The sequence below is a fragment of the Drosophila persimilis genome, unplaced genomic scaffold (genome assembly GCF_003286085.1).
Source record: "Drosophila persimilis strain 14011-0111.01,24,50 unplaced genomic scaffold, DperRS2 tig00000000-arrow-pilon, whole genome shotgun sequence".
Classification (NCBI taxonomy): domain Eukaryota; kingdom Metazoa; phylum Arthropoda; class Insecta; order Diptera; family Drosophilidae; genus Drosophila; species Drosophila persimilis.
In genome coordinates, this window is record NW_020825288.1 from 14,601,488 (window position 1) to 14,623,038 (window position 21,551).

At 46.1% G+C, this 21,551-nt stretch overlaps 2 protein-coding genes across 4 annotated transcripts in view; one reads left to right on the forward strand and one right to left on the reverse strand.

The window, feature by feature from the left end:
* LOC6588012 overlaps positions 1-18,255 on the reverse strand; it is a 42,430-nt gene extending 24,175 nt beyond the window's left edge. The window contains exons 1-3 of one of the 3 annotated variants that reach the window (XM_026988681.1): positions 18,154-18,255; positions 4,400-4,819; positions 393-595 (exon numbers count right to left, since the gene is read on the reverse strand). In XM_026988681.1, the coding sequence (XP_026844482.1) occupies positions 393-595; positions 4,400-4,530 (334 nt within the window). In that variant the 5' untranslated portion in view covers positions 4,531-4,819; positions 18,154-18,255. Of the gene's footprint in view, positions 1-392; positions 596-4,399; positions 4,820-18,145 lie in introns of those variants that run through there. The other 2 variants (XM_026988677.1, XM_026988686.1) reach the window with 2 other exon arrangements.
* Positions 18,256-19,511: 1,256 nt separating this feature from the next.
* LOC6588004 (protein FAM50 homolog) lies at positions 19,512-20,682 on the forward strand. The gene has a single exon (XM_002013689.2). It carries the CDS (start codon positions 19,548-19,550, stop codon positions 20,622-20,624), a length of 1,077 nt encoding a protein of 358 aa, XP_002013725.1. The 5' UTR covers positions 19,512-19,547; the 3' UTR covers positions 20,625-20,682.
* The last annotated feature ends 869 nt before the right edge of the window (positions 20,683-21,551 follow it).

Here is a 21,551-nt window from a genome sequence, read left to right on the forward strand (position 1 = left end):
AGTTTTATTTCTATTTTTAATCTGCAAGTGTATTGGGATTTTCTATCTAGCCTTTAGCTCATAGCCCTCGATGCGATTTAATACTGCATTTTTTTCTGCATCGAATACAAGGAATATTTGCACGAATTTTTTTTTTCTTTACTTTCTGATCAATCAGAAAATGGCCATGGAATATTATTCCATAGAAAACCAAATAACTACACACAATTTACTCGTATTCTGAGAAGAGTAGAAGAGAGAAAGAGAGAAAGAGGGAAAGAGAGCTGACAGTTTGTTTAAAAATAAAATTTAAATTCTGCTATGGCATTCATGGATGGATGGCCTGGTCCTGGGCTTGACGAGGGACGACGGCTAAGGCGATTATAGAGGCAAACACGAGCTGGTATACGCACCCAATTGAAATGTTTGCTTATCCGTGTGCAGCGAGACGACCGGAAGTCCTGGCACAATGATGGCTGGCAGGGTGCGCGACCGTAACAATGGCGGCGGCAGCTTGCGGCTGCCCGTCCGTGATTGCGACCCAGAGCCGCCGCCGCCGCCTCCGCTGCCAACGCCACTCGCACTACCACCCGCAGCGGCGCTGCTCTGCTGGGCCCTGAAAGGAGAGAGACACAGAGATCACAGGGTGAGTGGAAAAGGGTGAAGGAAGTGCCAAAGGAAGTGACAATAATAAGTTAATGCAATTATATATTAAGTGCGACGAGTGGGGTGTGTCAGCAAGGAAATGCAATTAGTTCTTCCTACGATTTTTCTCCTCCATTGTCATGGATGCCATTTCCGTTTCATTTGCATGCCCCACGCCCCTCGCCTCATTCCCATTCCCATTCCCATGTCCATTCCCATCCCTTATTCCACTTCCTGCATCGAGGGTGTGCGAGTGTCAGCTGTTGATTTGCGCATTTTTTTTTCGCACACACGCGAATTACATTTGATTGTTGTGTGGAAAATTATTTCCAGCATCTCTCCAACCTCTTTCTCAACCTCCACCAGCTGGCAGTGACAGCTGCCACCCCACCACGCCCCTCAATTTGTGCAACTTGATGTGTGATTGAATTTCTGGCACTCGAATGGGTGTCCCAACTCGACGCCTACCCCAGATGCGTCATGGGGGCACGGCTCTGCTCGGCTGTGCTCCGCTCTGCTCTGCTCTGCTCTAACAATTGTCAGGCTGATGGACACCCTACATACTGCGATATTACATATTTCCGTATGCAAAAAGGACGAAGCTACAGAAATGGAAAACTTTTTATTTGATTTACTTTGACTTTGACATTTTGCCAAGGCGCCCGACCGAATATCTGTCAGAGTTTCGACACAAGTTGGCAGCTTCATGTCCTCGCTCTAACACGGAATTGTGCGCGTATATATTGATGATGATACACAGCCAGATCGGACTGGGAATGGCTGTGTTGTGTACGGGAGCGGAAGAATGGGAATGGTAGCTGCCAAACGAAGCAAAATCAGCAAAGTTTTTCGACTCATCTCTCTCCCACCAAGGCAACCCCAAGGCATTTAAGATCCCCAGCGAGGGCCTGGAGGATAATACTTTCAATCGCACACTCCTTCATCTCTCGCATCGCTGACAAGAGCTGCAGCAAAGTTACACAGAAAAAGAATCATGTAAGCAATTTATATGCGTCCTTGCTGGAAAAGGAGAGGATGTGGGGTCTGGGGAAAACTTGAAGAAAACATTCGAAATAGTTACAGCAGCGAAACGAACAACAACACACAATGTCCACACATAAATAAAAAGAAAATTACACAACGCTTTAGCGGGAAAGGTTGTAGTTTTTGTTGTTGTATTTTCTTTATTTTTTGAGCACCGCAACGCCTCTTTAGTCTCCTTTTGTTTATAGGCCTGGTGTTGCAGGATGTTAAGGCACTTTTGAGTGCGTTAAGCGCAGGGTTACAGCACACACACGCACCCACCTATAGTCGTATAATGTGGCAGCACCCACTAAGGGCAAGCTGTTACAGGTCACAGCAGGGGAGCAGAACGGGGAACGCAACAAGGCCGGGAAGCAAAGGGCAAAGGCAGGTCTACGGCAGGCGGCATATGGCCGAAGAAGCAGTGGGCGGGCAACGGCAACCCACTCACATAACTCAAAGCGGATCTGCATAATTGACGTGAAATACTCGTAACCGTAAATCGTGCATTACCCCACAACATTTGCCACCACCTTTCGGTTAAACAAAACTGAGGAAGAGCTGGATGGCGCGCAGCGCCAGGAGGAAAAGGTTAACATGCTGCCAGAATTGCCGGTAAAAAAGCTTGAAGATTGGGCGCCACATAAAACTTTACAGCCTGATAAAGGAGTCATACGGGGGTGGAGTGGGGTGTAAAGGCGTTATTTAATGAGAGCAGGAAGTCGGCAAGGAGTGCATGTGTTAAAAGGATCAAACGAAGTGGGTACACCATACCCTCAGGGTAGGTTTAGAAATCATTCAACCAAACTATTCTCCACCTTATATATATTTTAGTTATTTTATTATAGAACCAGGTCCCTAAAAAGGTCCTAATTTTCTCTAATTAATTGCTGCAATTTATATTGATAAAAGCCCATTTTTCCTTGGGTTTTTTCAAACCCCGCTCCACCATGTATTTACCTTTCGCATTTATCTTTCATCACTTTTGAAACGGAAAGCGAATACCCACAGGTATTCATTAGGGAACGCCCATTACATATAGGAGCTGAACATACACGAGTTCCACTCCTAATTCTATTAGAAATTCTTCCTTCCTAATGATTATCCTTATGCCCATTTGCATATGCCAATTAAGGGACGCCTCTGTTGACACCTCGGACAGCACCAGTTGGGAGGTAATGAAGTTCCTGGTGCCGGGTACCCGCCATAAACATCGGTATCAGCATGGGCATTACCTATGGCATCGTTAATGTCGCCCAACAGCGGCCTGGCATGCGGACGATGGCGGCGGATGTCTGTAAAAAGGGCCACTAAGCCGAAGGGCTTTGCCAAATTACGCATACGCTGTGTGTGACCTGTAATCCAATGTGTGTCCGCTCATGTGTGTGTGAGAGGGTAAGTCGTGTAATTGCATTTGGTGCTGTGTTTACATGTGCGTGCATAATTAGAGCAAATGTTGCTCGTGTAATCAAATCATCGGATGGCAGCCCTTTTTAGCCCAGGCTTCTGCTCCTTCGGATTGCCTTTAGAATGGGTTAAAGCGAGCTGCGCGAAAGCAATTCGTTCTTAAAGAAACCACGCCACCCCACTTGAGGACCCGTTTGTTTCCCGGAAACGGGTGGCGGCCCGGGCCGTGCCTAATTGAGTTTGCCGCTTGGCATTCTTTCAGAGCACCCGCGTCCTTCGTCCTGCGTCCTGCGTCTGGGCTTAAGCAAACGATGGGCATGCGGATGCCAGAGCATAAGAAGCATTTTCATTACAACGATGCAGTAGCGCAAACAACACAAAAAAAATGTCGAAAATTTACTTTGCAGCTCACAAAAGAGAATCCACGCAATAAACGGAGCAAATATCTAACGAGCTGCGTCCTAGAGGGTTCCTAGAAAGCAAATGAGCAACGGCTGCAGGACGTGCATGGGAATCGAGATTGGTTCGGTTGCCATTTTCCCCCCGTCCTATCTTCGTCCCGCGTCCATTTCCCGGAACAGACCAAAGGCTGAAGGCATCTAGCGCTAAGAGCCAGGCGTTTTTTATCAGGAACTTGAAGGGCTCTTCCCACAATGCATTCCAAGAATGCATCTGCCAGCCAAGTGCGTTGGCTTGTTTTCCCCCAAAATTGTTCGTTCTATTTATATCCGTTCTCCTTCGCGGTTGTTTTTGAGGGCAAAGGGTAAATGCTAATCGGGAAAACGTGAAAATGCTAAAGGCAGATGGAAGCTTTTTTGGGTGCAAACAACACTGGAATACCAATCAGTCTCTGCGGGGATTTGTTCAAGCTCCTGAATCCAGGAGAGCTTTGATTTAAATATTTCCACAAAATAAAACACCTTATCGATCGGATAATCTCTCTGAATCGTTGCAATTGTTTGCAACTTGAAAGACTGCACCAAAGAATAGACGTGTACTTTTGATTGATGTTTATTTTGTGGTCGTAGCATATCGATCTGTTTTTTTAGTTAGTTTGTTGCAAAGATGAAAGTTTGTTTGACGGCATAGAAATCGGTTTTAATTGCGGCCAAATCCTTAGTTCAAACAACTTGTTAATTCTGTTTGCCTTCGCCTGACAGGATGCCTGACTGGATGGCTGGCTGGCTGGCTGGCTGGCTGGCTGGCTGGCTGGCTGACAATTCAATGGGCCTTGTGCGCTCAGCCAAATCCTAGCAAATCCTGTCAAATCCTCCTTGCACCCAGGCCCCACTTTGGCTCCCCCTACCCCAGCCAATGGTTAAGTAATGGCAAACATTCAACTTACTGTCGCTCTTTTCGCTGCTGTCGCTTCTTCTTGAACGCCTTCCGGACGCGCAGGAGGAGGAACGCGGCCCGATCCACGGACAGTGTGGTGCCACTCTTCTTCGTCGCAGGTCCTGCTGCAGTCTCCTCCATCTCTGTGTGGCCGTTGTTGTTGTTGCTCTTGTGGTGGGTGCTCCTTCGCTCGAGGCTGCTGGTGGCAAGTTTTCAGTGTCTGTGTCTGTGTCTGTGTCGGCTGCAAAGGCTCAAGCTGGGCTGCTGCCGTGGCAGTGCCGTCTAGGAAAACTTGCGCACTTGCCGACTGACATTTGGTATGCTCCTGGCGTAGGTCCTGGTCTTGCCCTCACTTTTGGCTTATGCTGCTGGCGGGTGGGCTTGCGCTACACTTGCTCTCCTATTACTGTGACAATCATCATCCTGTGTGCTGCAGGATGCGGGAACAAGGATATATATAACGACACTCACACACAACACACACTCGCTTATTTGCATATCCTGGCAGGACGTGACCTGTCTCTGGGTCCTCTATCTGTCTGACAATTGCGTGGCAAAAAGCAAATAATATTTTGTTTACTTGTCGCAAAAGCCCCGTCTCATCCTTTCATCCACCCATCCTCCCATCTTCCCATCCTCCCCACATTCCCATTTTCACACACTCCATCACACACAAGCCCGGGACAAGAGTGTAATAATATGCATTCATATGATATTGTTTTATTTATGATCTCTCTCTCCCTCGCCTTATTGCTGCTTAGGTAAGTTGCAAATTTCTCTGCGTTTTACGCATTTCCATAAACGAATTTCCCCAGACCAAGGACATTTGTCATGACACGTAATCGTGAAACGCACTCGGGTATATGCTGTTTGTTTAGATGGATGTAACAGGGTCGTAAAGAGTATACCCCTTTAGATTGTACCTCAGTTCAGTCGGATACTAGTGTTACAGCACAAAAAAAGAGTGGTACTCCTTTAGTTCTACTCGATGTAGCTGTTTTCATAGATATTATCTACCAAACCACCTAAAACTCATCTCTTTCAAAAATGCATTAAAGCCATAAAAGCAAAGAGGAAGATATGCCAGCAACCCATAAGATATTCTCTTTGTTCTTCTTTTGTCTTACGCATATTAAATTCCACTTTTGTGCAACAAAATGAAATCTGAAGAGCGGGGGTATATTCCATTCGGAATACTCGACTTCCTCTTTCTCTTCCTTTCGCTCGTTTTATTATCGGTAAATAAGAATTTAAATTCCTGCGGCTCCTTGGGTGGCAGGTCAAGAACACGTGACTCCCTCAACCCTCCTCAGCGAGGGGTTATTTTCGGGCACTTGAGCTGTTTGACGAGGTGATGGCTTTCCTTAAGAGGCGACATTGTCATTGTCAGCTTCATTATCATAATCGTACCTTTTTTTCCAGATCAATTACGGATTAACTGTCAGCTTTATTTGTGTGGCCGAGAAAAGGGGGAAGTTATCCGGAGGGAGAGCGAAAGAGTAGGGAAAAAGGTAATCCAGGGGAAGCCATGAAAATGTAAAAATGGAGCCCATCCCCTTGGATAAAGTTGGGATGTCTTCAGTGCCACCTGCTTTCCACCTGCTGTCAGGCAAGTGACTTTTGTGAGCTTGAGTGGATTTTGCGAACATTTTACAGCACTTACGAAGCCACACACACACACACACACACACACTCACAGGCAGATAGACAGACAGACAGACACAAGCGTCTCTGTGTGCGACAGTTGCCTTGATAAAGGATAAGAAATTGCTTCCCGCTCCATTCACCGACCGGAATCCCAGACCAAGGGACATCCCGCAAAGCGCCTTAATGCTGCTTGTCGGCTAACTTAATATTGACACATTTGCTTGGCCACAAATGAAAACTATTTACGAGCTGGAGGTGGAGCTGGAGCTGGAGCTGGAGCTGGAGCTCAGCTGCAGCTCATCTGCAAAATCTGCACAGACGTGAAGGTGTTTGTGCCATATCTGTGTCCTTGGACAAGTACAGAGACCTGCCAGAGGCGCGTGTTTGGGCAGGATTTAGGTCACATACTCTTACGAGCAGGCTCAAATCAAGCAGAAACATTCCATTTTGATGAGGGTGATGATGGTGATGGGAACGATGATGGGCCAAGACAAGCAAGCAATTATTTCTTGATTTGGTAATCACAGCCGGCAGCTGTCAGGTTCAGTTCCGACTGAGGACAGGGCAGGACAAGACAGGACTCCAACTTTGGCCAAACTTTTCGCTTACTGACTTAAACATGCAACTGGAAGTTGTGCTGTGACTAGAAGCAAATTATTTCTGACTCAAACCCTAACCGCCGACACCTCTGGTAGAAAGGACTGTTTCCAAATGGCAGTTGCCAGGCCACAGGCAAATGCAACTGTCAGGCTACCAGTGGAATAATTTCCGAACTGCTGGAGCGACCTGCGGATCCGGGCATCGAGTTAATTGAATGTCATGCCAAGCCGTGGCTGGGATGTGCCCTATGGCCCGTGGCCCGTGGCCCGTTCCCGTCCAAAGCTCATTTCCGGCCACGCCTCTGGTTCCGACCTGTAACATAAATTGCGCAATTTGACTTTAAAGTCAATCATTTCACGCTCTGTTGCGTCCTAGAGGCAAAAGGGCAGCATCCTTCTCAGGTGAAAAAGGGGCCCTAAACCCGAAACCCGAAACCCAAACCACATCAGTGGCACGTCACTTGCAACGCTTCCGCTGTTGATTTATTTGCCATTACTCCAGTACGTGACCAGTCGGTGGCATCCGTCTCCAACCTGCCACGACTGCTACTTCTGGTGCTGTTTAGGATACGAGCCAGGATGCCATAATTAAATAACAATTTGCCAGCAGACTCCGACAGAGAGTGCTCGCCCAAAAGGACACTCACACATGTCCGGGAGTGGGGAGCCGGAGCCGGAGCCAGAGCCGCCAGTTGGCCAAAACTGCCATCAAGTGTCGGGCATAAAGCGAACGCCACCAAACTCCCTTTATAGCCAAAACACATTCCACAGTCGTGGAGGACACCATCGCGTTTTTCTTTTGCATAATTTCAGAGAGAATATCTGTATATAATCGTACTCGTACTCGTCCCTTGTCCTATATGCATGGCATGTACATATACATACAGGCCATGTCAGCTTGTAACTAAATGTTTTTCCATTTGGCTAAGGCCAGACATAGCCAGAGTCCAGAGGAGAATGCTGCTTCGGAGGTCGAAGCATAACATACCCTGAGGATTGATCGGTTCTTTGACAGATAGACACTGCCTGCTGTACAATAAAGGACGCCTTCCAGCCTTGGCAACGCCTTTATGGTAAGTAGTGTATAAAAAGAAAGCGAGAAAGAGCAGGAAATGAGCGAAAATTTATGCAGAAAGTAATTAAAACTGCCGTTGTCCTGCCACATTTCCAGCTACAGATGTCTACTCTTGAGGGGCTGGAGGGGCGTGGCCGGCTCTGAGATGTTTTTAAGGATTTGTTGCGCTCGTAAAAGTAAAATTTAATGAAGTTGCAGCATAAAAGGAGCATAAACACGAGCCAAGTGGCTCGATGACCTTTGTCCTTTGTGCTTCTCGCTGGCTCTCTTCCTTTTTGCTTGGTGCTTGGCCCTAAGTGGTTTCCCCGAGTGTTTGTCTCTGTCTTAATTACTCGGCTTTCGTCTCATTGTCCGCCGGTCACAAAGCCAAATACCAAAACACCTTAAGCCACAGCCACAGCGTCCGCCAAAGCCTCGGCAACAGCCTCCGCCTGGGCTCCCGGTGTGCTCCAACTTTCCACGTGCTCGCCTGCAATGTGGGGCAGCAGTGAAAAGCACAATCAATTTCATTGGGAGCTACACAATAGAAGGACACGCACACCGCCCATCCACCCGTCCGCCCTTCCTTGCGGCAGCCCGGATCCACCCACTTAATTTAAAGGACTAATTGTCAACATGCCGCATTTGCCACTCGCTAAAGAGTCTCTCCGTTTGTGTGGGTGAGCGTTACGGCTGACTGGAGGCGTGGCAAGCTGCCTGAGGCAATATAATTGGGATTTCATCTAAGCGTATTGTAGGCAGAGAGAGAGAGAGTGAGTAAAGGCATCCCTGGAGCTACCTCAGCCTGAATGGGAACGGCTTTCACATCAAATTTCCACACTCCAATGGCGACCACAGAGACTGTGGCTCTCCTGTAGTGAACCCATTATATGTTATCAACGTCTGGAACATCTAATTTCTGGCTAATTGTCTCTGGCCACAGCCCCCTTCTGGCCATTGGAGAAGCCTTCGGCCTTCTTTCACACAGACGTCAAGAGACTATGAGTGGCCTTATCCACACGGAGCTTGCTCGCCCCTGCCTACTCTGTCCAGGCTCGTATCTAAGCTAAACACTCGGGGAACACCTAACCAAATGGCCTTTAGAGCTCATTGTTTGGCCCCAGACTGCCCCCAGGCTCTGGGTCTCCACCGATACGGGCACTAGCCTCGCCCTCTCTCTCTCTCTGTGCTGTGCTACTCCTCCTGCCCATTTTTGCTCTACTGTTATTGTTGTTGTCTGTCATTGTCTGGTCATATCAAGGCAGCTGCCAGTCAGCCAGACGAGGCGGCTAAGTAGAATGCGTATGGCCTTATCCCATCTCTCCAAGGCCCGCAATATTAACACTTGAGTACAATTTCTGGGGCGCTGGCGGAGCAACATTTTCCAGTGTAAATAGCCGGGCCAACACAAAAGCCGTTAAAACAAAGCAGGCCAAATGTGCGATGAGCGACAAGGCGAGCGTAAATAATGCCGGAATATGCGACATGTTAACAAGGCAACGCCTTGAGAGGATTGCCGTGGGACAGGCGATGGGATTGGATTGGATTGGTTTGGTTTGGGGGGATAGGATGGGATGGTAGGGTATGGGTGAGGGGCGTAGATTGAATCAGGGACGGGGAGTGGAGTGTCGGAATTACAGGTCCTCTGTATTTATACATTTTACAGGGCTTGACGATAACTAAAAGCCAAAGAGCAGAACATGGCAAAAGAGGCACACATAGACAACGGGGCGTATGCGTTTTCTCGAGCGTCCAACCATGAAAATGCCATCCTTGAAATGTATTTATACAGTATGCATACATAAACATACATAAACGTATGTATTGTGTTAGCGTGTTGGTGTGTGAGTGTGTTTTCTTTCGTCTGACTTGGCTTGGCCGGCATTTATGGTTTAAGTTTCCAAGTTGTGTTTTATTTTTGCTGCTGTTTTGTTTAGTGGAAATTCTATGCCGCCATTGACTGGCACACACACACACACGCACGCATTCAGGGAGGTACACACACACACACACACCCACAGGGGCATTATAGTTTTTGTTTTTTGCCAGCGCCGAATAGCTGTCGGGCACAAGACAATCGAGACACTCACTCACTCACTCACTCACTCACTCTCTCGGTAAAGCCAAGTAAAGGTAAAGTAAGGCAATGGCAATACGGCAGCTGGCTGTGAAAAACGAGCAAAACGTTGCACAGATTTCATGCCTCGCTGCAGTCAGCAGTCAGCAGGCAAAAACAAACAGGCCAACAAAGAAGCCAACCATTTGATGGCCAACACGGCAATCACAGCTAACGGGCACAGTGAGGGCTGACTGGAATGGAACAGCAGACTCGAAAACGTCACACCTGTCAGGCAAAACCCTGAAAAATTGTATATTTTTTCCCAGATCTCTTCGACACTGTCCAGCGAAAGGGGCACCATTCTCTGAATCAGGCAGGCGAACTTTCATATAAAGTTGAAAGGGAATCAGAAGGGAACCTACTATTCCCTGATTGTTTTATTCAGCTAAGGAACGACTCTGAAAGCCGGATCTCTCTTAAAAGTAGTTTACTATAGCATCAAAAACTTTACATTTCTATTAATTTCCGGTCATGAAGAGACTTCATTTGAAAGTACAATAGAATCAATAGAAAAGGGAAGTTTGTCCAAAATTTGTGTACACAGTTTTTGTTCGTGCCTAGAAAAAGGCTCTTGTCTTTATTATAATAATAATAGCCTTGGTAAACAAGAATTGACAACTTTAAATATTTAACGAAAGCCCTTCCAAGAATGCCATTAACATATTTCAGCCAACTCTGAACTTACGGGTATATATTTTCCGAAACTCTCGCAACTTTTTTGGGAAATTCATTTATGCCAACTTTTACTGTCTTTTCGAATGGTGGGCGTGGGTATTCATGAACGAGTGAATGACAGCAATGGGTGACAGCAGCAACACATATGCGCTATGATGATGCTGAAACCCAGCGACAACCAGGCCAGACCCCAGTACCCTCCAGTCCAGTGCTCTATCTATGTATCTACGGGCATGAAAAATTACAAGCTTTTAAATTGAAATTTCAGAGTGCAAGCAGCACTAAACAGCAGAGCAAGGGAACGACGAGGAGCAGGACAGGAAGGACACGAGAACGGAGAGGAGTCGGCAGACAGGATACGAGCGCGGACACGCTCGACTGTTTATTATTTGTGGCTTTATTATTCAGGCCACTGGCACCGGGTCATATTTTGTTGCTTCCTCTGTTGCCAACAATTTGCCGTGGCTAATCAACAAATGAATTGCCGTGACATGCCACAAGTCCATTGCGTATACGCCATGTTCACGTAGCTTCCACTCTGAGTGCGGTGTCCCTTCTTTTTTCAATTTAAAATTATAGACCAGCATGGATGGGGCTCCGTAATGTGTGTGGGGCTGCAGAAGATAGAAATGCTCGTATAATTAGCCGACTCCACAACGACGTCCGCTTGGGGCACGTGGCTGTAAATGGCAGATTGACCTCGCTTTAAAGGGAAGCCAGAGTGCCTCATTAGCCAGCAAAAATCAGCAGCAGATCCTTGCAAAAGCTTAGGTCAGAACTGATTAGATGGCAGCCATCCAAGGGGGGAGAGGCAATGGTAAGTCCTCTGCAATCATCTTTCGAGTTCGTAGTGTTAATCGACAGACTAATTGAATTAGGAATTTGAGAATTCATTTACCGATAAACGCAATTAATGTTCTATTTTGGCCTGTCCTTCCACTCCTTCCTCTTACCCGTGCGACCAATGGAAAAACCAAGAATTTTAAATCCCAATAATGAAAAGGCAAAGGCAAACGCAAACAGAAATTTCCATTTTCCAAACCGAGTTTCCCCTCCCTCTTCGCCCAAACAGATAGCTGCCTGCGTCAGCATAATTGCCAAACTAGAAAGAGACAGCCATAGCGAGAGGGAGAAAGGCAGAGTCGAAGGAACATTGTGTTTACGCCTCTGCACAGTTCGTAGCAGAAACTCAATTTTCAAACAGCTCAATTGGTAAGACTCTTGCCCTCCTCCGCCTGCACTTGACCAGGCCCGAAATAAACTGCATTTCATAATTAAATTCCTGTATATTCCATGCAGATGTGCATGTGTGTGGCAGTAGGCAAAATGAATATTTATGCTAAATAGTGAATAACAATTTTGGTCAGATTAGACCGGCGACCAGGTCGTAGATTTTCCCGTAACCAAATCCGAGCTCAAAAGGCGGAAACGACTGTGGCGTGTGTCGGGAGTAAAACTTCCTGGCGGTGTCCTACGGCGTGTGCCTGTGCGTGTTGATTGGCATTGTCGGCCCCGGACGGGGCCCCAAAAACCAGGTCCAAATTGGCAAATACATAACAGCTAGTCAGACAAACAGACAGACAATCGGGCGGGCAGGCAGGCAGGCAGGCAGGCAGGCAGACAAGCCGATGAAAAAATGATTGGGGAAATCCCCTCAAAGGCAAATACCAAGGCACGTGATATGGATAAAACAGAGTAGGGAATAGAGTCAGAGAGAGAGAGGGAGAGAAAGGACAAATGGCGGACTACCGCCGCTTCAGTTAACAAATCCCAGGCAAGCATCCGCATCTGCCAAGACAACATTAAAGCTGCAAGTACCAGAAGACAAATGACAGAGGAAGAGAGGGACTTTTTGGGTGGACGGGGGAACAGTCCTCAAACCCAATCGACAAACAGTTTGGTGTTGGTTTGCCGTTTGCCAAATATTGACAGGCAGGGCCATGTGCGAAAGCTTCAAAGGGAGAAGGGGCAGGGCGCCGGGCGCTGGGCCTAAACGACCTACAAATGTAATTTCCCTATGCCAGCCAGCCAGCCAGCCAGCCACCCACCCACCGCTTACACAACCCCAATCGATGGCATGGACTAGACCAGACCCAGAAAAGAATCCCCAAATCCAAATAGATACACAAATCAACCGCAAAACAAAATAAAGCACTGAAAGCGAAACATATTCAAGAAGAGCACATCAAAGCGAAGGCGGCGAGAGAGAGAAACAGTGAGAGTGAGGACAATTACGCTCAATTTCAGAGCCACAAGGACGACTACTCCACCTCGGCCTTTGTGCCCTGACCAACTAAAAATACAGAAATCTGCTCTAATTGTAATTTAGATTGCAGGCTCTGAGCCAAGTGAGAGGCAGAGGCGGAGCAAATCGATAGAATGTCGGGCATTCAATTACGCGTGAAGAGCGGACAATGTCGATGATACATTCAACCCATAACTGGACAGACTTTGAGAGCCATCCACATCAGGAGCAGCAGCAGAAACAGCAACAGCAGCAGCAGCAGACGAGAGGTATCCGTGGAAATGCTTTTATTTGTTTGCCTTTCACTACAAACATCCCCCAGCCCACGCCATCGACACCATCACCTCATAGCATTATAAAGCTATTTTAGTCAGAACTCGGTCATAGTTATAGTCCAAGGTCATGCCACACAGACACACCAGTTACACACACACACACGCTATGAAATATATTTAAAGAAAAACCCGTAGCATACATTTCGGGGCGCCCATTTTTGACACTTCATTAGTTCGCATGAATGAATGTGTGTAAGGGTATAAATAAAAAGGAACCCCCCCCCCCCCCTGAGCTGTCGATGATAATGCGGATGGAGAAACGGAATAAGCGGAACAAGCAAACTTTTTATGATTCGCCTTCAAACACCATTGGCAATGGGCAAATTTGCCTACAAAGTCAGAGAAAGGAAAGTTTCCCATTGTAGCAGCCAATAACGAATCGAAGGTAAAACTTTCGCAGCCAAAACAAAATACTGTGCCATAAAAGCGCTCCCGGCTGTTGGGTAATCGTTAGACGGTGGTGGTGGTGGCTGGAGCAAAGCACCGACTTTTACATTCATGATTTACGATGCGTCTCCGCTGGGCGAACGGGCGAGCGAGGGAGCAAAGGACCGAGCGAGCGAGGCCATTCCCCAAGCCAGGTGGCACAAATCAACGTGCCCCAACGCGAGTCTTGCCATTGTTTTCTAGCTGTTCAGCAGCTCCTCAGATGCTGCGGATCCTGGGCGAATGCCAATGCACATCTCGGGCATTAATCAAGAATAAAACTGGAGCAGACAGACGAACTGAAGCGAATTGGTAATAAGACTTGCGCGATAAGCCCCAAGGATATCATACTAATTGACTGCCGTGTGCAAGCGGACAGGCGGACGGGCGGACGGGCAGGGGACTGGATTCCGAATCCCCTATCGAAATGATTGAACCTGAGATTGCTTGGGGTTTTCCATTTCTCTGCTCTTAAGCTTTCCACTCAATCCAAAGCTAAGGCCGAAAATTGCAAAAACATTCGAATTACGCAGTGTTTTTTTGCTTGTTTAATTAAAAGAGAAAAATTGAATTACAATAAATCAGAAAATGTTGCCAGAACAACAAAAATATGGTAAACTAATTGGCTGGCAGTCCAGCAAAAATACCAGCAAACCACAGAGTGATAACTGAAACCGTGACAAAAACTCAAGGCGACACATTAGAAGAGTACTGGAAATGTTAGCAGCTATTCGAGCTGTTAGGGTTGATTGAATTCTGAATAAATGTCTAACTCTAAGGCAAAACCGAACATTTTATTGGGGCCAGCGCACTTGAGAGGGCCTTGCCGATCGCTGATTTATATGAAGAAAACAATGTACTAAACTCGGCCCAACTAAACTAATATACAAGAACATTTTTAAACGTTTGTCAGGCCTGTCGTGTTCATGTTTTATAGATAATTCATTCATATGGTTATCTGCTTGAAGTTTGTGGACTCAGCTGCTGGAAACTGGCTCAATCTTTATTAATTGCATTGCAATGAACGTTGGCATTTGGCACATATATACATGTATGTGCAACGAACAGAACAGCAAGCAGCAAAGAAATGTCAGGCAGCCACAAACACACACACACACACACACACACACGCACACAATCGCATTCAAGCAAGCCTTGCAGCACGCAACATCGTCAAATGTCGTGAGTGAGCTGGCTGCCTGCAACGTCATTGTCATGAAATGCACAAATATATATTGAGTACATGGCGTATACGTAATATTTTCTGGCACCCTCACATGCTCATCATCATCATTGTCATTGTCATCGCCATTGTTATCTCCGACTTCCGTCCGGTCCCTTGTCCGTGCAGCTGAGATAATTTTAGAGAGTTTTTGTTTATATTTTTAGTGGAAATTTTAATTATTTCGTCAAGGAGCTGATGCTGATGTTGAAACGATGATGTTGAAACTGAAGCTTGTGCCACAAGAATAGCATACTTGACGGATATTTTTTTGATATTTATATATATTTGAGAGACGTGGAAGTGGCCGTGGCCATGGCCCTTACCGCCATGTTATTGTTAAGCCCCATGAAATGAGCACTTAATCAATTTTGGCTCTACTCGTATTTAATTAAATGCAGCCAGAGAACAATCAGGACAACAAGCGGGAATATTAATCATACGTCATGGTGTCGGCTTTATGAAAAGCTTGCATAAATCTCTGCCGGCAAATGCAGCCTGGCGTAAAAATTGTAAGCGTGTGAGTGGGTGTTCAAATGTGTGCGTGTGTGTGTGAGCGTGTGTGGATGTATGCGTCCCTCAAATTGTTTCAAATGTGCGCAATTTGAACGAAATTGGGAAAGCAACGCCGCACGCAAAAAAGAAAAGGATGAAACGTGCTCGGCTCCCCTTTCCCTTTTGACAAATTCAACCCAACAGCAGGAGCGTTTGCTTGTGTTTGTGTCTGTATCTGTGTATATATTGTAATAAACTGCCAAAAACGAAAAACCGAACCGAACCGCAGCCAAAGAGAGCGGTAAAACAAAAAATGGGATGGAGTACGAGTAAATAGCAGCAGAAACAAATGGCTCGTTTGGCTAACCTTTTCGGTTTTTGCCGCTCTACATTGCTTTTGTTGATAGAAAAGTTTAAATTGTGTCAATTTTTTGTCGTTTCGTTCCCCTTTTCGGTCAGCACTTGCACCGCGCATTGCCAAAAGTTTCTGGGACCACCCCATGAATTGCGGGTAAAAACAATTTCAGAAATCAAGACAAGGCCAGCGACGGGATGGCCATCAGCAAAAAGTGTTGAGGATCAAGCCAACAAAGTATATTTTACGAGTGCGAGGACCAGGGAGAAGTTGCTGCCAGAGAGGAGCTGAAGAGATGGACAAGATGGCAACCTGTCCACCCCGAAGGGATTTATCAACGCCGCGGGTCCAACTGGGGATTTCGTTGAAAATCGCGTCTTTACTATTAATTGCCCGGACCTTGGGCTACAATACTTCAGATACGAATTGATGGGGGAGATGGGGCATCACCTGCCATCTGGTGTCAGCACAGTTTGACAATTTGAACCCATCTCTTCAGCAGGGAATAGTTTTGTGTTCTCTTAACGCCACACCGGGGGCCCCAATGAAGCGGAAGAGGTTTCTTTTTTCTATCTTGTTGTGTGTTAATCAACATGGAATGACATCGGAGAGTAATAAAATTTGAAAGCAAACACTTTGTTGTGACACGATTTGTGGCAAATAAGACGAAATATTCCACTTTATTGGAAAACCACATTTACCACTTTTCGCCAAGTGAACGAATTGAAATGTAAAAATAAATTATTTACACATTAAGTTCAGTGAGGCCACTGATTCGATTTTATGAAAGGGAAAGCATTTGAGTGGTTTATTGCTGCTTGAAGCCCTCTGATATCTACATATATTAATTGAACACTCAAACATCATGGCGGGCTTCAATCAAAGCACACCAATCGATAACCTTTAATACATTAATTCCCCCTTATCTATACTTGTATCCTTAAATACATTAATTCTCCCTCATCTGTCTGCGTAATGACTATGGCCGATGACTCTTCTTCCAACTGCTTTACTTATCGATTTATGCATTAATTATGTTTTAATCATTTTCAATTGATTGCTTTGTCCAACCGAAAAAGTTTCTGGCAACTTTCACAAGTTCTAAGCTGTCTGCCGAAAACAACTGACGAAAATTGCTTACGAAAATTGGTAAACTCTTGCCAGAAGTTTCCATCGCTGAAATGCAAATAGTTGTAACTAGTGGGCCAGAGAGCAGTGGCCAGCATAATCCGGTGGCAAACTAATTTGTGGCCAAAACTATGTGGAGGAACCATGTGAGAGCCGCAGTAGCCAAAGCCACAGACAAAGCCTAAGCCACGTTAATACAATAGAACTAAGAACAGAATCGAGTCGAGGCTAAAGTTTGGTTCAGTTTCTGGCCAGGGCAAACCGAAAACTTTCCCATTGTTTTACTGGCCCTTAAAATAAAGTCAATTGCCCTAAGGATGGGTGCACCGTGAGGGCTCCCGTACACAGGATTGCTTAAGTATTCAGACGGACAATTTACGAGCAGCTCTGCTCCCGTGGGACATGTACCGGTTACGTGGCTTCCAATCCTAGTCTTAGTCCTCCATGTGTGTTTCTCATGTGTGTGTGTGTGTGTGTGTATGTTTGTGTGGCAATACAAATGCCAATAAATGAATTATCGCCCGATAAAGTCATTGTCGCCATTAATTATGGCACAGGATGCTTAGTCGAACGGCCTTTTAATAGTTTTTCGCACGCCCCCGACTCCCCACCCAATTAGCTGCAGTGTCCCAGGAATTGGGCAGTACTACTAATCGCATAAGGGGGGAGGGGTGAATGGGGTGGCGAATTAAGATGAAATATGCCAGGAATGAGTTCTAGTTTTATGACAATGTTTGCTGGCAGGATAACGACAGAAGCGTGTGGACCATGAATTTAATGCGTTGCAACAGTTAATGATTTTATTGGCACTTCACTCGACTTGGCACCGTCGTTGCGGGGATAAGAAGGACAAATAGAAGGGGGAGCTGAAGTGGAAAGAAAAGGAAAGCAAAGAACAGCATCCTCATAAACAGGCAGTGGGGCAAGAATTTATGACTCGGCCTCATGAATATTATCAATGTCAAGAGCAAAAACCGCCAACGCAGACGCCAAGTGTCGTCTGGGAATCCTTCATCCTTCATGCCGTCCGTCGCTGTGGCCATCGTTGTCCTCTCGTCTTCATATTTGTAGCCGTCAAGTTAAAGTCCGCGCTGTGCTAGCCAAGCAGAAATCTGAGTGCACTAGGGCTGGCCAACGATGGCCGGACGGATGCGGAAGGGACATTGGATAAAGTCGGGGAAGTCGTTCGCTTAGCTTAAATGGCATTTCAATTTGGCACTTTCGCTCTCGCCCTCCAACGCCTGGCACCGCACTACGCTGGTGCCCATCGCCTGCCGCTGACACTGCTCTTTGTCCCTAATGTCCTTGCCCATTTCCAGACGCTTCCTCAACACAACACGCACCCAAGCACACTCTCCCACGAAGCACTGTCCTGCCCGAACCAAATGTAAATAAGAGCCTTATTGTTTTTAATTTCTGGCCTTCTGGCTAATTATACGCTACAATTCACTTAAACCATTTAACTGCTGTTTTCAGATTCGAACAATTTTTGAAACACTTTTTCGGCGAACCGTTTGATAGCGCGCGCTTATTAAATGGGTTTGAAAGTTCCGATGTAACTGATTCGAACTGCGACCGGATTCGGTAGAGATATTAAATATATACTAATAAGGATATATACATATGTATATTTTTATGATAATATATGTACTTGGCGAAAGTATCAATAAGGTTATTTTTGAGGGATATCTCAACCGAAAAGAACGTTTAAAAATTGCGTCGAATATCCGACACTGTTTCCGTGTTTTCTTGTCCGCGGCCCGATAAAGATTGGGGCGGCGGTAAGCAGTGGTGCGTTGTTTACGGGCCGGACGGAAAAATTTTCGATGACAAAAAATTCATCAACAGCCACGATAGGCAGAGCGGGGAAAATCGAACAAACGGAACTGAAACGCAGCCATAGCTAAACTTTTTGCCACCACTAGACCCCTGTGCATGTCCTTTGTAAAAAACTGAGTTTTGCCCAAAACTCAACCTAGTGTAAAATGGGTATTTATAATTAATAAATTTGATATATATCACAAAGATTACAAAGTTTGTTTCTAATTATGTATATACAGATATTTAGTTTGGGATATTTAAAAACGATGACACGAAATAAGGTTCAAGAAATTTAAAACTTTTTTATCGGTTTGAAACCAGCTGGTTTTTTACCTTTTATCGCTTTCATCTGAGAAATATACCAAAATATACCGTAAATATACTGACGAATTCAAGTTATATTATACATATTCCTCGATTTTTATATTCCGTTGAATATTGCCAGCTAGACAGAACCCTCAGCCATGCCCACGCAATTTTATCCGATTAATGAATCCATTTTCTACTTGACTGGCTTTTTTTAAATACTGGCATTTATGGGATCTTGCCTAAAAAGTTCAGCGAAAAAGGTCAAACAAAATCAAACGTAAGAGAAAAATTGTTTCTATTTCTAAATTTAGATATTCCCTTGAATAATGCTCACTAGCTAAAACCATTAGCTCTGTCTCATTTCTATAATATTCCCCATTTCCCCATTAATAAGTGGCGTCGCAGATTGAAGCTTACCGGAAGGACTTTGGTTCCATTCCTTGACTGAGAACGATTAACCAATTGTGAGTCAAGGGGTATTTTAATATTCCACCGAAAATAATTTATTGTTGTTTTTTGAGTTTAGAGGGAAGATGGTATCTACAGAAGAATTTACAATCGTTAATATTTTCCGCCATATACCCCAAGTAGTACAAATATTTAGATAGAGGGGGCTTAAGTGGGCTAAGTTCGATTTTACATTTTATCGATAAGTCCGCAGCTGATTTTCCAAACAAAATAAATAAATAATCTTTTCAGACAAAAAGCCGCGCACCTACACTGAAAACATGGCCCACTACAAGGGTGCCGCTAGCGAGGCGGGGCGAGCCGCCCAACTGATGAAGAAGCGCGAGATACAACAGCAGGAGATCGAGTTCCGCAAGAAGAAAATCGAGGAGGAGCTGAAGCTGGAGAAGATTGAGAACAAGTTCGCCACGCACTACGATGCCGTGGAGCAGCAGCTCAAGACCTCGACCATCGGTCTGGTCACGTTGGATGAGATGAAAGCAAAGCAGGAGGACATAGTACGCGAAAGGGAGAAAAAACTGGCACAAAAGAAAGACGAGAAGGACCGTGAGAAACAGCGAGCACTGGAAGCCATTCAGGCCGAGAAGAACAAGCAGAAGCGACAGATTCAGGCCTTATCTTTCAATCTAGCCGATGAAGACGAAGACGATGAGGAGGCCGACGACGACCACCAGGCAAGCGACAAGGAAGAGGAGGACAAGCCGAAGGCGGCCAAGTGGACAGAGATGCAAGACGAGATCGTGCCCATCAAAAAGAAGAAAATCTGTAAAAATCCCGATGTGGACACCTCATTCCTGCCAGATCGTGAACGCGAGGAGCAGGAGAATCGACTGCGCGAGACCCTGCGCCAGGAGTGGGTAATGCAGCAAGCCGAGCTCAAAGACGAGGACATCTCGATCACATTCAGCTACTGGGACGGCTCCGGACACCGTCGCAATGTGCAAATGAAGAAGGGCAACTCCATCTACCAGTTTCTGCAGAAATGTCTGGAGCTGCTGCGCAAAGAGTTCATCGAGCTAAAGACGGTCATGGCCGACCAGCTAATGTACGTCAAGGAGGATCTAATACTGCCCCACCACTACTCCTTCTACGACTTTATCGTGACGAAGGCTCGCGGCAAATCCGGACCTCTGTTCCAGTTCGATGTCCATGACGATGTGCGCATGATAAGTGATGCCTCCGTGGAAAAGGAGGAGTCCCATGCCGGCAAGGTGCTACTCCGCTCCTGGTACGAGCGCAACAAACATATATTCCCAGCCAGCCGCTGGGAACCGTACGATCCCACCAAATCATACGACAAGTACACGATCAAGGACAAAGACAAGGCTAAAAAGTAATGTTAATCTTATATTTACTCAAATAAATATTCAACCATTCACCAGGCTCGATCTGTAATCATGTGTTTGAATTTCGATGAGCTATGCCTGCATTGAGTATCCTGAGTTGCGGCTACGTTTGCAGACGCCTCGCCTTCATGGCGAGTTCGCCCAAAAAGCTAAAAGAGGCAAGGTTTTAGAACACAGCTGAATAGGAGAGAGAGCTATACCTGGGCACGGATATTCTTGCCGGACACCGGCAGCGGCACATTCGGGCAGTCTGTCATAGTTTGGGGGTTGCAGGCACGTCCTTGGCGACATCTGCGTGATTGGCCAGGGCAGCGCCGGCTCCACCGAAACCAGGCACAACATTGACTGATCGGCTTGCTTTAGGGCGATGGTGCCTGGCCAGTTTCAGGCCGATTTGCTCTTGTGCCACCTACTTGTTGATGAACAGTCCGAGCCCTTCCGGGGTGGTCTGGGGGGCTGAGGCAGGGCGGAGTAGTGGGCCCCAACTTCGGCAAAGGGCGCCGCCGGTCTTTTTGGCTTCGCAACTGCAGACTCTGTGGCTCAACTTTAACTGTAAATGCGAAGAATGTGGAAAGCACGGAGTAGCCGTGGAACAGCGGTTGTTTTTGGGGAGTGCCCTGTGACATCATGACTTACAGAAGCCACTGTAGGCAGACGCACAAGGCACTTTTGCTCATACAACAGTAGCATAAACAAACGAGTACCGTTCCAATTGCTCAATTTCTTTATTCCGTTGAATAATGCTGCCTAACTAAAACCATTAGCTCTGCCCACATAATTTTATCGGATTAATGAATCAATTTTCTACCTGATTGACTACTTTGAAGTACTCTCTTTTATTGTGTAGTGTATAAAACAAGGTTTAGGCAAAAAAGGTCAGCAAAAAAACAGTGGCAACGTAAGTGAGTATGGAGTGTC

Excerpts from the sequence above, each read along its gene's own strand:
- LOC6588004 (XM_002013689.2), top strand. The coding sequence starts at position 19,548 with ATGGCCCACTACAAGGGTGCCGCTAGCGAGGCGGGGCGAGCCGCCCAA.